Genomic DNA, 17,518 nt, shown 5'->3' with positions numbered 1-17,518 from the left:
AAGACGAATTTCCCTATGGGCTTGCTTCGCAAAACGAAGCTTGCCCCGGGACAGCGGGTCTTCTCTTTTGAAGCAAGGGGCGGCGGGGAGAAGCGATCTCCCCGCAGCCCCTTGCTTCAAAAGAGGTCCGGGGACAGTGGGAAGCGCTTCCCGCTGCCCCCGGACCTCTTTTGAAGCAAGGGGCTGCGGGGAGATCGCTTCTCCCAGTGCTCCGAAGCCGGGCGGGGGGGAGGGAACACCTACCCCCACCGCCCCGCTTCGGAACGCTACTCCGAAGCGGGGCGGGGGGGTGGGAACACCTTCCCCCACCGCCCGGCTTTGGAACGGTGCTCCGAAGCGGGGCGGGGGGGTGGGAACACCTTCCCCCACCGCCCGGCTTCGGAACGGTGCTCCGAAGCGGGGCGGGGGGGTGGGAACACCTTCTGAAGGCTGGTGGGGGGCAAAAGTCTTTGTCCCCCCTGCCTGCCTTCCCAGGGGCTTTTAAATCGCCCCGGACAGCGGAGAAGTCCTCCGCTGTCCCGGGGTTTTTTAAAATGCTGGGGGTGGGAAGAAAAGCCCTTGTCCCCCCCCCCAGCCTTCAGAAGAGGTCCGGGGACAGACTGTCCCCGGACCTGGTCTGAAGGCGGTTTCCCTAGGAACGCATTAATCGATTTTCAATGCATTCCTATGGGAAACCGTGCATCGCAAGACGAAAAACTCGCAAGACGAAGAGACTTGCGGAACGAATTAATTTCGTCTTGCGAGGCACCACTGTATTCACTCATTGTAATTCCATGGGTGCTCAGATGTGCACACCAATTCATTCAGACAGAGGCATCACAAAGGGATTAATTTCAGGAAAGGGACCCAGACTTTGCATACATTCCTCTGGGAAAGGAAATTTTGGGAGCACCAAAAAGCAATCTCTGAATATATTCCAATATATTTAGCGACTTCTGGTGACTTCAGAGAGAATCTTCTGTAACTTACAGCTGCATTTCATGTGAGATTCATCTTTAGCAAGTGCCTACGTCAGCCTTCTCCAAGTTGGTGCCCTCCTGATGTTGTTGTACTACAACTCCCATCCTCCCAGACCATTAGCCATGCTGGCTGGAGCTGAAGGGAGCAGCAGCCCAACAAGGCCTTGCGGTTCACAGTTTCCTCATTGCTGATGCAGAGCATCCATCTCAATATCCAAGGTGTGTGGTGGAGGTCCCTCAATCAGGTGAAGGCAAATGCCAACATGAACGGTTTGAACCAGAACTTTAGAGGCATTACAAGCAAGACGGTTTCACACTTTGTTCCTAAGAAGTGGTGCAGAACAGAATTTGAAACATTAAAAGGAACTGCCAATAGCCAGTGTCAAACTTTCTTACACTTTTCATTCATGAATCTCCGACAGAACTCTTGAAATGTTCCTCTGTAGCTCATGGTTCGTAGGGAGCGGTGAAACTGGTAATAAGACACTACCAGGTCTTTGGGGTTGCGAGCCATGTAGATTACCTAAGAACATGGAAATTATTCATCTTAATCAGTGGACATTTCTCTCACCCTACCCTGCTCCATTTCACAAAACACACCGGGAAGAAATAATACAAAGCTAACCATTCTTACCTTGGACTCACCACTGTGTAGGTCTGAAGGCAAAAAACGATACGGCAGGTGGCTTTTGATGAGGCGGGGAGACGTAAGCTCCTGTAAAATACATGATGGAAAACAAACCAATAAATAATATATCCCTTCTTCTAAGTGATCCAGATTCCTCTTTGTTGTGCTCCTGTATTTATAACTTCCAGTTTCATATTTCCAGCCAAAAGCTTTGGCGGTTCAGACACCAAGTTACTACTACAGGAACATGCATGCTTCGGTTTCTTTGCTATGCAGTCAACACTCCTCTCTGCTGCTCAAAAGAGCCACGTGTTTTCTCTCTGTGGTTGTTACTGGTTTCTATGCTGCTCCAGTTGTACATGAATCAGGCCACATTCCCAGTGCCTGGGCATTTTGAGCAGCATGTTATATAGAGAGACACAAAACTGAAACCCAAGGTCAGGAAGGTGAGTCAAAAGGGACTGCTGCAGCATTTTAATAAGCAATTCCAGCAAACTGCTTGCAGAGTTGTTAAGGCCTCGCTTTTCCAGCACTAGACTAATACCCAGACTCCGTTTCAGAAAAGAGAAGGGGGTCTATTAAAATCCACTGATCAATGGTGTTCTTTCCCATTTAATTCTTCCTCCCTCCTCCACACCATAGATTCCAGTAGGGGAAATATGATAGCACATTGCCCTCAGCTGACCCTGGAGAAATGTAGAGCAGCTGCCTCCGATAGTTTCATTTTAGCTAGAGAGATGCGCCAATGAAATTAAATAGAACACACCACTTGAGAAAACACACCGGGGCGGTTTAAAAAACAACAACAAAAAACTGGTGCTCCTCTCTAGTTACACACCCCTGACTTACGCACTCCATGCAGTTTCAGTATAATGTTTTGATAGGGAAGGATGCCCTGTCTATTGGATAAGGGTGGAGAGCAGGACTGATGTGCTGTTTTTGCACATTTCTTGTGATGCAGAAATCCCCTTTGGATACATTTTGCTGCATCTAGCTATTCATTAAATAGACTCCCGGGTGTGGCTTAAAAGCAGGCTGGTGTGGCCATATTCCAGGAAACAGCAAGAAGATATCGAAGGGGCGTTGTCTCACACCTCTTAAGAATGCATGGAGAGCCCTGCCGGATCCGTCCAAAGTCCCGTCTAGTCCAGTATTCTGCACTCCCAGTGGCCAACCAGAGGCCCTTCCATGCCTGTAATGCCCTTCTCCTGAAACAGCCACAGTGGTGGCAATAAAGAACTATTTCTCTGGAAAGGTGGCGAGTCTCCTTTCCTGAACTCATTAAGGGGAATTTTTGAGTTGTGGTTTAATATAATTCTAGAGCATTTAAAACATGGAAAGTTATATTTTAAAAATGAGTGGGATGGGGAGTAAATCTAAGAAACTTTAAAAAATAAAAAATCTACCCATCCACCCACCTTCCAGGGTATATTTTCATTTAGAACAGTGCTTTCCAAGATTCAGGTTTATGATGCTATATAGAATCATAGAATCATAGAAGAGTTGGAAGAGACCACAAGGGCCATCGAGTCCAACCCCCTGCCAAGCAGGAAACACCATCAGAGCACTCCTGACATATGGTTGTCAAGCCTCTGCTTAAAGACCTCCAAAGCAGGAGACTCCACCACACTCCTTGGCAGCAAATTCCACTGTCAAACAGCTCTTACTGTCAGGAAGTTCTTCCTAATGTTTAGGTGGAATCTTCTTTCTTGTAGTTTGGATCCATTGCTCCGTGTCCGCTTCTCTGGAGCAGCAGAAAACAACCTTTCTCCCTCCTCTATGTGACATCCTTTTATATATTTGAACATGCCTATCATATCACCCCTTAACCTCCTCTTCTCCAGGCTAAACATGCCCAGCTCCCTTAGCCGTTCCTCATAAGGCATCGTTTCCAGGCCTTTGACCATTTTGGTTGCCCTCCTCTGGACACGTTCCAGTTTGTCAGTGTCTTTCTTGAACTGTGGTGCCCAGAACTGGACACAGTACTCCAGGTGAGGTCTGACCAGAGCAGAATACAGTGGCACTATTACTTCCCTTGATCTAGATGCTATACTCCTATTGATGCAGCCCAGAATTGCATTGGCTGTTTTAGCTGCCGCGTATGCCAGTGATGTGTTTCATGTTAAGTTGGTACTGGAAAAAACATACTTGATGGATTTTGTCGGGTTCAAGCTTGATAAAAGTTTCTTTCATTGCATAGGTTTGGACTAGATGACCCTCGTGGTCGCTCGCAATTCTATAATTCTGTTATTCTAAGTCCCTGCCAATAGACTTGCAGTCTAATAAAACATGAAACACAAAAGAAGAAAATGGGAAAAGACTGCAAATGATGAAGAGAAGAGCCTGTGTTAAAACCCAAATCAATGTGTTTGGAATATTTACTTAAAAGACAACAAAGAAAAGACCTGATGAATTTCCAAATTCTGATGGGGGAGAATACACAGTTCCTCTTTGGCACTTCCTGGTAACATACAAAGCAGCTGCCTTTGGACACTCCACTTTCAGAACAAGAAAGGTAAACCGGTCCTCTCGCTGAAGCACTTAAGCAGCTGAATGTTACCCGAAAGCATTATATATCTTACAAAAATGTTTCAGCAAACTATTAGGGCAACCCAATAAATTATGAATCATTCCATTACACTTAAGGGGAATTAAAAGGGAGCTCTGAAAATAGAAGCCAAATAAGCAGAGGTAAAATGAAAATAATTGCTACTGGTCAACACGTTTTCAGTCGATTAAGACGTACCTTGATAATGTCCAGTCCAGGCTGAGGATACTCTAGGACTGGAAGCTGCTCATCTATGTTCATTAACCCAATTTCATCGGGATCGGCTCCCTGGCTCACCAAATACACCACTTCCTGCAATAAGCTGGTGCCTGCAAATCAAATAAACATGAGATAACAGATGGCAATCCAGACATTATTTGCTGGAAGGGGTCGATATGAGTGGTAGCCAAGACATCCGGAGGCTAAGATATTACCTCTGGACATAGTGGTTTAAGAACCTTTTAAAAAATTATGTAAGCTATCATCACCTCATGCAGTAAGCTTGGTTGCACACCCATTCTGGTCAAAGATCTGTAATGTGGCACCAAATCATCTCTTTAATTTATATATGACTGAACAAGGAAAACACTCAGAGGCTGGACAATATCCACAGGTTAAAACCCCCAAAAGCATTGCCTCATGAGTGCCCTCTGGATTAGATTTCTCAGGGCTGCTTTTGCTAACTCAATCGTTTCAAAAGTGCAGCATAAAGCAAATTGCTGCTGATATCTCCCGGAAAGAGGATGTGGCCTCCATTTCCTCCCCATTTCAGCTCCCAGTATAGTATGTTGAAGGAATCCATTAGCTTAAAAGTTCCACCTGAGGAATTTCTGGACGCTAATTTTTGTAAAGTAGTCGGTAAATAGTATTTTTCGCTCCATAAGATGCACCTGACCATAAGACGCACCTAGTTTTTAAAGGAGGGAAACCAGAAAAGAAAATATTCTGAACGAAACAGTGGATGTATGACTTTTGTGGTTCATGCTGTGGCCACAGGCATGTGATTTGACAGTGAGTTTGGGGTAGCCCAAAGCAAAAATCCTGAGGATCCATGTGGATCCGTGCTTTGTAACCACGTTTTTGCGCCACTGCAGCCCCAGGAAACAGTGGATGCGTGATTTTTTCGGTGCAGGCTGTAGCCATGGACATGCTATGTGATTTGATGGTGAATTTGGGGTGACCCAATGTAAAAATCCTGAGGATCCATGGGCTTTTATCTCCCCCCTCCCAGGCAGCCTCCTTTATCGCTAGCGTCCCTTATCTCGCTTCTGATCGCTTGCGATCAGCAGCTTTGTTTCACCACCCACTTCACTCTTTCAAAAAAAAAAAGCATGATCTGCTTTTCGCCCCTGGGCAATTCGGCTCCATGGACCACGCATTTGCTGCATAAGACACACAGACATTTTCCCTTACTTTTTAGGAAGAAAAAAGTGTGTCTTATGGAGCGAAAAATACGGTACATGACTTAACAGCACTTTGAGGAAAATATACAAAGAAAATAAACTAAGAGCTATTCAACAGTGGAACAGACTGCACCTCCACAGGCACATACCTCCACATGTGGTGGGAGTGCCCCAAAATCCAACTCTTCTGGACAACAGCCATACGAGAAATATGTAAAATAACTAAGCAAGTATTAGACATCACCCCAGAATTGGCCCTACTAAACATCTTCCAAGACAACAATGCCCATTTACACCACAAAGAACTCATAACCCACCTACTTTCAGCAGCCAGAAACACCATAACCAGACACTGTAAGCATGGACCAATGGTACCAAATACTATGGGAAACAGCCCTGCTAGAAAAATTAACCATCAAACTGAAACTGACACGGGGACAAATAGAAGAAGATACCTTCACCCCTGTATGGCTCCCCTTTATCACATACACAGCCCAACAAGACAATGGCAATAATCCACCAGCAGCATACAAATCAATATGGCTAACCTGATCCAAAACACCCACCCACCCCACTCACACACGAAAACAAAGATCGCCACAGCCAATCACAAATGAACAGCCACACCCTAGGCCAACCCCAACCTCTCTCACCACCAAAGGAACACAAATGATCAGCAGAGAACCTACATACATTAAGCAAAATAGAAACATCACCACCCGACCCCCCCATCTCCCCCCCCCAAATGTCTCAACAAATGAAACTGATTTGTAAAAATGTTACATGGAAAAAAATACGAGAGGCATTACATATACGTCTGTAAAACAAGAAAATCTTTAATTAAAAAACAAAACCAACAACAGTGGAACAGACTCCCTTGGGAAGTGGTGGATTTACCCTCCCTGGAGGTATTTAAGCAGAGGTTGGGGGCTCCTCTGCCATGGGTGCTTTAGTTGAGATTCCTGCATAGCAGGGGGTTGGACTAGATGACCCTGGGGGCTCCTTCCATCTCTACGATTATATTCCATGATCTCCCATTCCAGTTTGTGTGGTCCTCTTTCTTGCTAGCTCATGTCCTCTTTTGGTATTCATATTAGTATGTGCACATTTTAAGGAAATCCAACAACAAACTATATTCCAAAATTTTGGGGGAGATTTACCTTTTGCAAAAGAAAAAAATCCTGAGCTTTTGCACTTGTATTCCTCTTAAAATTATCCTCCCCCCCCAACAAAAAGTAAAGGTACCAGTATTGACCAATAAGAAAAAACACCCACCCCAACTTCCCTGTTAGGGCAATATATTTATCAGACCAATCAAAAATTCACAAACTGGTGTGCCAGCTTTCAGGTTCTTCAGAACACTTCATCAGGCTGGATAGTAAACAAACGTTAGTATTTAGTTTTTGTATCTCCAGCGATGGGGAGTCAGGCAACACATTATAATTTTTGTTTTTCCTTCTATGGACATGCAGAAAAAGGCATGGCGGAACTTCAGTCAAACTTGACTCTTCTAATTGCGATGTCTCCCTCCACTGAGAATATTTTTGCAGAATTTACCCCAAGGCAATTAGGGAACATGACCAGTCTCCTCCTCCCCCTCCCCTGGGGCTCCCCACGTCACCTGCCTTTACATGGCAACAAAGGAATTATCTCTTCAGGAGCTGATGGCGTACGTTCCCTGGCTTGGATTTCTCATTCCTTGGGTAAAAATCCCTTTGCCTGTGTCTCTCAAGGCTCATGGGAGAGAGTCAGCAGGCAGACCCAATGTTGCTGCCTTTTGTTCCTTGCACAATTCAAAATAATGGCCTCTTTTAAAAAGTAGGCGCTGACCAGTGTTAGAAACTGAGATATGAAAGTGAGGAGCTAAATGGCACCGTAAACCTAGGTTATGGGCGCAGCAAGGGCATGTCTAGGCACATTTTTTATAACAAGAATACAAAGCTGTAAATGAATGAACTGCAGCTAAAATATTATGTTCGTTTTTCACGTGGTCTGGTCCGTCCCCTGCCCACCCCCCACCCCCTAATATTCTTAAGAGGGTCTCTTCTCCAGTCTTCACAGTGTAGCTGGAAGTGGGAAGGCAGAAAAAGCTCCTCCTTTCCTTCCACTCTGCAGTTTTAATCTGAAATCCCCGTATGGACTGCGCATGTGTGGAAGCCCCTACAATCACCGTGCACAAGAGTGGCAGCCTGTACGGATGGCACGCAAGAGGCGCCCATACGGATTGCGGGCGCCCTCAGCCGCTCTACAGCTGGGGAGAGGCAGGGGCCATCTTGTCACCCCTCCCAGAATGGCACCCGGGGTGGCCCTCCCCCTCTGCCCCCGCTTCCTACGCCACTGGCTCCAGTCACTATAAAAAATGATAGTTGTGGACACATCTTCCCATATACAGTCAAACGTCAGGTTACAGATGCTTCAGGTTGTGCGATTTCGGGTTGTGCACTGCGCCGATCCCAGAAGTACCGGAATGGGTTACTTCCGGATTTCGGCGCATGTGCAGAAGCACTAAATTGTGCTTTGCGCATGTGCAGAAGACCGAATCGCGACCCGCGCATGTGGAGACATGGCGCTGTGGGTTGCGAACGTTTCAGGTTGCAAACGTGCTTCCCGCACGGATCATGTTCGCAACCTGAGTTTCCACTGTACTGTGGAAGAGTTTCTTTACCATTTTACTGCAAGGAAATTTCAATGTAGTTAGCAACAGTTGCTATACTGTTTTAGATGCTAACATTTACAATAACTGCATCGGAAAGGCTCAGACTCAGAATGAAGACAGACATATAATTTCCAGTGCTGGAAGTGGTTTTAGAGGAGAATAGGACATTATTTTGCAACCTGGGGTGACCTCTGGGGAAAAAGAGGGCCCTGTAGGTTTCCATCATGGATTTTAGCATCAGGACACAATTATGTAGGGCAATTATGCTGCCTCTTAACACAACTGCAGTAGCTCAAGTGAAATCTACACATATACCACAGTGACTTCATGTTTGTCAATGTATATATTGATTATATTAATATTAACGACAGATCTGCATTATTCAGTTCCAGGGTCAGAAGGTGTTCCTCTACCATTCCATTGTTTAATTTGTTTGCTTTGCATTGCCAGGAACCTTTCGTATTTATGTTTTTCCCTTTCCGGAAAACGGCAAGGCACGGGTGCTGGTGCCAATGTCAGGTCTCGTAGTTGCTAGCAGGATCAGGATTCTCAAACAATTGCAATAACATGGTCAGGGAGATGAACAATGGCTGAAGTAAAACATAGGCGAATCAGCCAAATGTGACCACAGCTTCTGGTTCTAAGCCGGAGTCAACATGAGAAAGCTCACTTGAAGGAATGGTGCCAGTGTCAGTATAATGGATATATAGTGTCAGGCTGGGATCAAGGAGGCCTGAGTTCAAATCACCGCTAATGGGTGAACTTGGGCCGGTCGTTTCCTCTCTCTCAACCTTACCTGCTTCAGATTTGTCATGAGCACAAAACAGATAACTCAGGGATAGTCAATGTGGTTTCCTCCAGAGGTTGCTGGACTCCACCTCCCATCATCCCTTGAGCATTAGCCATCTGCTGTCTGGGGCTGATGGAAGATGGAGTCCAACAGCCTCTGGAGGAAATCAGGCACCTGGGATAATGGCATGTAGGTTAGCCCTACTCCCCTAAGGGAACGCAGAATAATTAGTAGTAGCAAAAAAGGGTGGGTGGGTATGGAATCTACCAGGTACAGACGAACTAACTGAACTCAATCGTGGAAAAAATAGGAAAATCACAAAAAGAGTTAATTAATATGACAGGCCAGTTAGTATGACAGGTACGGTAAATAACTTCTGGTTTTAATGGTTTTAATTACTTGATTTTATCTGGTTTATCAGTAACTCATAGTATTTCTTGTAAACTGCTTAAAGGTTTTCTTACAATCAAGTAGAATGTACATTTTGTTAAATAAAAACAAAACCTAAAGATATCAGTTTTTAAAACATCAGTGTTATGAATGAAACTCTAATCTTGAATGTACCTCAGGAAACCATCACTAACCAGCAGAAAATGGTCATAATTTTTTTTATGGGCAGGAACAAAACCTGAAGTGGCTTGAAATATACCCTTTAAGACCAGTAAAAGATGGAGGACTATACCTCCCTTGTGTTATTAAAAAATATTACAAAGCAGCTGTGTGAGCTCATTTGAGGGTCTGGTTAAAATACAAAACAACATCAGTAATTGAGTAATACAGTAAAGCAACAGATTTCTTTTAAAATATACTATGGTATTGTATCAGAATGAACCCTGCTAGATCCATTAATAATTTTATTTGGATATATTAAGCATAGTATTACCAGACCTGAGAATAAAGATGCTAACAGCTACATTTATGTACTCCTGCACAGATCCTTGATAACATCCAGATAACCACCCTATTCCATTAGCCTGACAGTATGCTTTTTAATTAGGAATGAAATGCCTCCTTTTTCTATTTTTATTTTTATTTTATTCTAGGCTTTCTTTTGCTTATATTCTGTACTATACAAACTTATTTAAAAGACATTGCCAGGTTAATATTTTTCTCTCTGTTGACACAACTGGAATATGCTGTAGTAAAAAAAATATTACCTTGGGAACAATATTCATTTTTATTGCAGATATATGTGCTGAAAAAGATAATTAAAACCTTCTATATTTATATGTGTGTGTCTTATTTATTTATCTTTCTAGATTCCTTTGTTATCTTTGTAAATCAATTTTTAAAACCAACAAAAGCTGTATACTAGATAAAAAAATCACAGGGGCAGGAAACAAAGAACAAAAATCCCCAGTAATTATAGGACAAACAATTGTGAGCTGTTAAAACAAACAAACAAGAAGAAATATTTTACTGTAGCATTTTGGCAATGTAAGTGCCTGAAATTTGGCACGATTGTGGCAGACGCCGAGATACTCCAAGCCCCTAATTCTATGCAGTTTGTACAGATGGTCTGGATTGTATTAGTATCTAGAACCGCCATATTGGCTGCCATCATAGAGCGGAGGCAGAATCCCACTGTTAATGGATGAGCTGAGCAGGTTTCCCAGAAGATGTTGGACTCATCATCCCTGTAGAATTCTCATCATCCCTGATCATTGGCCCTGGCTAGGGATGATGGGAGTTCTATTCAAAAAAAATATCTGGGGACCAAAATTTGGAGAACACTAGCTTAAAAGGTAAAGGTAAAGAACCCTGACAGTTAAGTCCAGTCGTAAATGACTGAGGTTGCCGCACTCATCTTGCTTTACTGGCTGAGGGAGTGTCTGTAAGTCACTAGCTTTCAGACCCCAAAATAGATAAATTCAGAATAACTGGACTCCAACTGCCAGAAACAAGAAACATTTTGACTTGCCTACAGAATGGCGAGGTCATATTTTGCCTTCAGATAGAGCGAGGAAGCACAGCACATGCAAACACCGCCAGGTTCAGTCCCTCCAGATAGGGATGGGAAATTCTCCTTTCTGATACTTTGCAGAATCGCTGGCAGTCATTGTATATCAGCCTTCCCCAACCGGGGAACCTTGGATGTTTTGGACTGCAACTCCCATCAGCTGTGACCACCATGGTAAATGGTCAGGGTGATGGAGGTTGTAGTACACAGCATAACATTGGAGGAAGGCTGGTGGAGAACACTGAACCACCTGGCTAAGACAGCTTCCTCTGTTCTGGCTCAGGGGTTACATGCAAATGTGGGAAGTTGCCACTTAACGAATGGTTGTCTAAATCCACCCTTACGTATCACTTTTGTGAACCTCCAGCGTACTCTTGCCTGACGGTTATGTCATTTTTTCTTTTAATAAATTAAGCCTGGACTCTGGGCTTAAGTAATGAATTGTTGTGTCTACTGCCACAAGCTACATCTGTAATGCCGCTCAATCACTTCATGGTGGCAGCAGCCAAAGGCACTTGAGAAAGTGAGAACAGCAGACCAGCTGTAGTTTGCATCAGCCCTGGAGATGCTTGCTTGCTGCTCACAGCTGATTCTTCCACAGACCAAAATCTAGCAAATAACATGTGCAGTGCCACTGAGAGAATGATGGCTTCGTTTTGAACAGCTCTGCTGTGTCAAGCTGCCAGATTTGCAAGATGAAAAAAGCAGTACAATAATTTACAGCATTGTCTCCAGGAATAAAACACATTCATATGTGGCAACCCTAAAGGCAACCCTATGCAACTGCAGAAACATATAGTGGCAAATCTTTGCAGTTCATAGTGGCCCTAAACAAACAGGCTTAATTTTAGGGTATTTACCGTATTTTTTGCTCTATAAGACTCACCTTTTCCCTCCTAAAAAGTAAGGGGAAATGTGTGTGTGTGTTATGGAGTGAATGCAGGCTGCGCAGCTATCCCAGAAGCCAGAATAGCAAGAGGGATTGCTGCTTTCGCTGCGCAGGGATCCCTCTGGCTGCTCTGGCTTCTGAGATTCATAATATGTTTTTTCTCGTTTCCTCCTCCAAAAACTAGGTGTGTCTTGTAGTCTGGTGCGTCTTATAGAGCGAAAAATACGGTATACTATCCTGTTTCTGCAGTGAACTGTGGCTGACATCTGTTGAAATGAGGTCAGATATTAATTTTTATTTATACAAATATTTATATACAGTTATGCCATTTAAAAAAATCAAAGTGGTTTACAACAATGATATCTATATGCAATAGAAATGTTATGTTTGGCACCATGGCTGACACTGCCACAATCATAGTACAGTATCTAAATCACTGGAGCCAATCAATTTTACCCTCTAAGTGAGTGACCAACCTCCAGACCACATACCATTTCTCCTCTGGGCAACTCCTGGAGGATGCAACAGAGACAACAAAAAATGATCTCTTCACTGCTCTCTCAGCCACACATTAGCCTGAGTGTGCTCCGTCAGCAATAATCCCAAAATTTCCAGCCCTATACTTGCTTCTCAATAGGCCAAGCAGGACTGGGGGCACATGTAAGGGGAAAGTGATGGGTTTGCCAGAGGGTGGTGCTGAGCCCTTCTCTCCTTGCAACAGCTCACCAGACATTTCCCCCCACTTGACTGAGAATTCCATGGTTACCACCCAACTTCTACTGCTGGCCTGGCCTCCTTTGTTTTAGAATCCACATTCACCTCCACTTATGTGGTTACAGGGAAACAAGAAGTCCGGGTTTCTTTTTGGGAATAATATCTGAAAAGCTACTTTTGGAGAGATGTGCAAGTTTCTGAATGCAGAATGAATTTGTGCATGTCCGTCATGCAAGTCCCACCAGCAGCTTGAAAATAGGAAGAGCAAGCGCCATGTGCTTTTTGTTCTCTGCAAGGAGATTAATGCTCAAGAGAGTGGTGTTTATAACATGTGCCTGGAGATAGCAAATCAGAAGAATTTTTGGGGGAAAGTCTCCATGTAATTATGCAAGGAAAAGTTGAAAGTGGAAAAGTTGACAGCATTTCCCTTTCATCCAGCAAATAAAAACATCCTGGTACATACATACATGTAACAATTCAAAAAGTGCAACTAGAGCTAATGCTTACAAGGCCTAAATCAATTTTAAATTAACCTCAACTGGGGTCTGTTCTGCTGTAATATCCAATCTACACAAGCACTAGAATCACAAATGTTACCACTTTTCTTGTTTTCCTTTGCGGACAAGAGAATCCCATCTTTGAATATTTCCCCAGGTCAAAAACACCTTGCGTCTGGTTATGGTGTGGTTAAGAGACACATTCTTAGCATACTTGCAAGGAATCAAGCCTTAAGGAAAATAACAATTAAGCAAAGGCTGCAACAGATATGAATCTAGTGCAGGATTCATAAAAGAGAAACGTTTTAAAAGACTTGGGAGGGGGAAGGAATCAAGCAGAGCTTTTAGTGCTTTGCTTCCTGCATGCCATAAATATTTCAGATGTACAGCTAAAGAAAGCAATAAAGATGTAGCCAGCCAATTCTAATGTGGCATTCGCACGCTACTGCTGCATCGGTGCAGTCTACCACATTCAATTGAACATTTGCCCAGGACATGGCAGAATCCTTAAGAGTAAAAATGATGACTGAATACTGCAATAAGCAGGTGCAAATAAATACTTCATTCAGGTGTGTGCCCTCTTCTCCTGAAGCTCTCCTACATTGTGCAACAAAGATATTATTTGTCCAGGGTGGTATCTCCTGCACCTTGAATCCATCTATAAGAAGCGGGGGGGGGGGGGGGCAAATTACCTGAACCTGAATCTGGAAATGGCAGCTGGAGGTTTTCAGAGGGGGAGTTTTGGCCTTCCAGCCACTCAATACATTTTCCACTCCAGTGTTGCAGGCTGTTTTAATTGGTGAATTAAGGCAAAGATAAAGGTTTAGGGACCCCTGACTGTTAGGTCCAGTCGCGGACAACTCTGGGGTTGCGGCGCTCATCTCACTTTACTGGCCGAGGGAGCGGGCGTACAGCTTCCAGGTCATGTGGCCAGCATGATTAAGCCGCTTCTGGCAAACCAGAGCAGCGCACGGAAACACCGTTTACCTTCCCGCCAGAGCGGTACCTATTTATCTACTTACACTTTGACATGCTTTCGAACTGCTAGGTTGACAGGAGCAGGGACCAAGCAACGGGAGCTCACCCCATCGCGGGGATTCGAACTGCCGACCTTCCGATCGGCAAGCCCTAGGCTAAGTGGTTTAGACCACAGCGCCACCTGCGTCCCTGGTGAATTAAACCCAGCTGAAATATGGGTCAGGAATCAATGCTGGGAGATGAAGCAGCCCACCAAAGCAATAGAGAAGAGGACCACCTAATCTGCATTATGTGCCTGCCTTGCAATGGGTGCTTTTAACCAGGAGCTGGGAGTGGAGGGCTTGTGTGACTCTAGCCTTTTTCTGTCCACACTCAAAATGTCCTGTTCTTCTTGGGAGCAGTCCAACATTCTTCCCTAGTAGAAACCAATCATCTGTCTGTAACCAAATCTTTCTGGTTCCAAGAGTCACATGTGGCTTCCATTCCAAGCCTCCTGGTTGAAAGCTTCCATTATAGCTCATGCTCTGTGCTCAAATATGGTTCCTGCCATCAGATCTTGCCTTGCTGCAGCCTTGTGAAAAGCCATTCGTGATGACTGGGAGGACCCACAGAATGGCATGGAACGCGGAAAGAGGAGGAGGAGTTGCTGCAAGAATGGATAAATTATCATGTGCACTTTTACCCCCTTGCATCAGCCAAAGTGCCTTCACTTGCAAAACAGCAGTTGTTGATTCAAGGCTGCAGACCAGGGCTTGATCTATACTGATTAAAAAAACACTATAGGAGGGGGGGGACTATAAAAGCCCTCAATGCAAAATCCCACTGGTGATAGATCACTGCTCTACAGTGCCATCTGGTGTCACATGTTTATAAAGCAGTTATAACAGTATAATTCAGTGTTTTTCAACCTTTTTTGGGCAAAGGCACACTTGTTTCATGAAAATAATCATGAGGCACACCACCACTGTGAGCGGAGAGGGAGATGTCAGAGCCCCGCTGCTCTCTATGGGGAATCGGATGAGAGCAGACCGCCTGTCCGCTCTCATCCGATCCCATCCGATCTGATCCCCACCCAGGACGGATGGAAAATAGGGTGGACACAGTCCGGCGCCCGCCTAGTGGGCGAAAATTTGACTTTTTTTTTTTTAAACCTTAGGCTTATTTTTACTCATGACAATATTTGTTAAAAATATTACATCTGCCTTTGAGAAGAGAGAGTATCATATTTTTATAATGTGGAAAAATAAAATCTACAGACATCCCAAATTGGCACACAGGTGCTTTAAAATAACATCCTCTCACAGGATAATTCCAAAGGGGTGCTTTGCTCCCACCCTGTTTACCCAATTATTCTTTAAACACACTGGACTGCATGAATGGGTATAAGACGAGAATACCTAAAAACAGTAAAATGTTTATTTTCTTAGGAAAAAAAGAGGGATTCAAACTGATTGTGGTCACAACGTCCATCTGTTTAACCTTGAAGTCCCGTCCCCCCCGCGCGCTCTCCTTCCTCGGCGCCTCTCGCTCCCCGGAGAGGCCGCCCAGCGCGGGGCTCTCGCCGTCTGCCTGCCTGGCTGCCTGCGAGCTCGGCGGGCAGCGCCTCCGTCCGCAGCGCCCGCCTCGCGGCTCTCGAGTGGCGCTCGCCTGGGAGGACACGCCGGAGCCCGGGAGCTTCTTCCTCCGCCCCCCCCCCGGAGCCGGAGCGCCGCTTGGAGCACCGAGGAAGGAGAGCGCGCGGGGGGGGGGACTTCAAGGTTAAACAGATGAGAGCCGCGAGGCAGGCGCTGCGGATGGAGGCGCTGCCCGCCGAGCTCGCAGGCAGCCAGGCAGGCAGACGGCGAGAGCCCCGCGCTGGGCGGCCTGTCCTCGCCGCGGCACACCAGGCAACATCTCGCGGCACACTAGTGTGCCGCGGAACAGTGGTTGAAAAACACTGGTATAATTGACTAGTGTAGATGAGTCCCAGGTGTGAGGAAGCAGAAACGTGTGACCCAAATTCAAACTGCAGCCTTCCAGACCTCTGTATGGCACATCACATGTTGGTTTCAGTAGACCAGGGGTGGGAAACCTTTGGTTCTCCTGACGTGGGTGGACTCCAGCAGTCAACACCTGCCCTGCCCTGCCCTGTCCACCCACAACAGTTCAGGATGATAAAAGCTGCTGTTGTTGGCATCTGTCTGTCTCAAGAGACAATGGAGTGATGTTATCACCTTCAGCATTGCTCCACTCTCACTCCAATTTATTGGCTAAAGGTTGCCGAGTGAGTGGGGAAATGCTGAATGCAACCAAGTCACATCATGGGATAGCTCAGTTGGTAGAGAACATGGGATTCTTAATCTCTGGCTCGTGAGTTTGAGCCCCACGTTGGGCAAAAGATTCCTGCATTGCAGGGATTGGACTAGATGTCCCTCCTGGTCCCTTCCAGCTCTACAGCTCTATGATTCTATGGGTTCCTTTTACTAGTATGGTGCTGGAGGAGACTCTTGAGAGTCCCATGGACTGCAAGAAGATCAAACCTCTCCATTCTGAAGGAAATCAGCCCTAAGTGCTCCCTGGAAGGACAGATCCTGAAGCTGAGGCTACAATACTTTGGCCACCTCATGAGAAGAGAAGACCTCCTGGAAAAGACCCTGATGTTGGGAAAGATGGTGGGCAGAAGGAGAAGGGGACGACAGAGGACGAGATAGTTGGACGGTGTTCTCGAACCTACGAACATGAGTCTGACCAAACTGCAGGAGGCAGTGGAAGACAGGGGAAGACAGGAGTGCCTGGCATGCTCTGGTCCATGGGGTCACGAAGAGTCGGACACAACTAAACAACAACAACAGGGTTACAAAGTCAGTGGGAGCCATGCATCAGCCCTTCATGACATCCAGTGAAGTCCTCATTTCTCTGAAGAAAATACAGTGCATTCTCAACATATTTTTGATGTGGGATGAGAACATAGGTTGACAGCGCACTGATCCAATCCATACATTTGAGTGGACAAAATACACTTGCTACAAAAGGTATAGCATGATCACAAGTTACTAATGTGATAGATGTCTAGAAGCTGCACTCCCATGCCCACTTTTGGGCTCTAAGCACATGTAAATTACAGAAGCAAGGTCTGGAACTGCCTGATTCAACACACCTGAAACAGCCTTCTTCATGCACAGCCTACATGGTTGCAGATGTGTGTCAATATCTGCATCTATATTTCAATACTTATCTGGGCCTCACTGAATAATAATAATTATTATTATTTACCCGCCCATCTGGCTGGGTCCCCCCAGCCACTCTGGGCGGCTTCCAACAAAACACTAAAATACAGGTTAGATTTGTCTTTTGATATGTTGCTAAGTGAGATTAGTTGTATGGAACTAGAGTCAAACCTGGGCCTACAGCTTCAAGCAGATGAAGTAGCAGAGAGCCTTCTGCACACACGAAGTATTTTTGAGAAACGTGCTTTGGTGCCATTCCTTCAAGATAATCCTGCCCATTGTAATCAGAT

General features: G+C 45.2%; 2 protein-coding genes across 3 annotated transcripts in view; one reads left to right on the top strand and one right to left on the bottom strand.

Annotated features, from left to right (window-relative positions):
* The window catches only part of PARVB (parvin beta), a 172,967-nt gene that overhangs the window by 47,235 nt on the left and 108,214 nt on the right, over positions 1-17,518 (top strand). The window lies entirely within an intron of this gene.
* SULT4A1 (sulfotransferase family 4A member 1) overlaps positions 1-17,518 on the bottom strand; it is a 30,947-nt gene that overhangs the window by 10,858 nt on the left and 2,571 nt on the right. For both annotated transcript variants that reach the window (XR_014526267.1, XM_083503575.1), the window contains exons 2-4: positions 4,334-4,464; positions 1,594-1,674; positions 1,356-1,482 (exon numbers count right to left, since the gene is read on the bottom strand). Coding sequence is in view for 1 of the 2 variants with exons in the window: in XM_083503575.1 (XP_083359701.1) it covers positions 1,356-1,482; positions 1,594-1,674; positions 4,334-4,464 (339 nt within the window). In the remaining variant the exon portion in view is untranslated. The remainder of the gene's footprint in view (positions 1-1,355; positions 1,483-1,593; positions 1,675-4,333; positions 4,465-17,518) is intronic.

The sequence above is a fragment of the Podarcis liolepis genome (assembly GCF_965112155.1).
Source record: "Podarcis liolepis genome assembly, chromosome: 5".
Lineage (NCBI taxonomy): Eukaryota > Metazoa > Chordata > Lepidosauria > Squamata > Lacertidae > Podarcis > Podarcis liolepis.
This window is presented reverse-complemented; position numbering and strand designations above follow the sequence as displayed.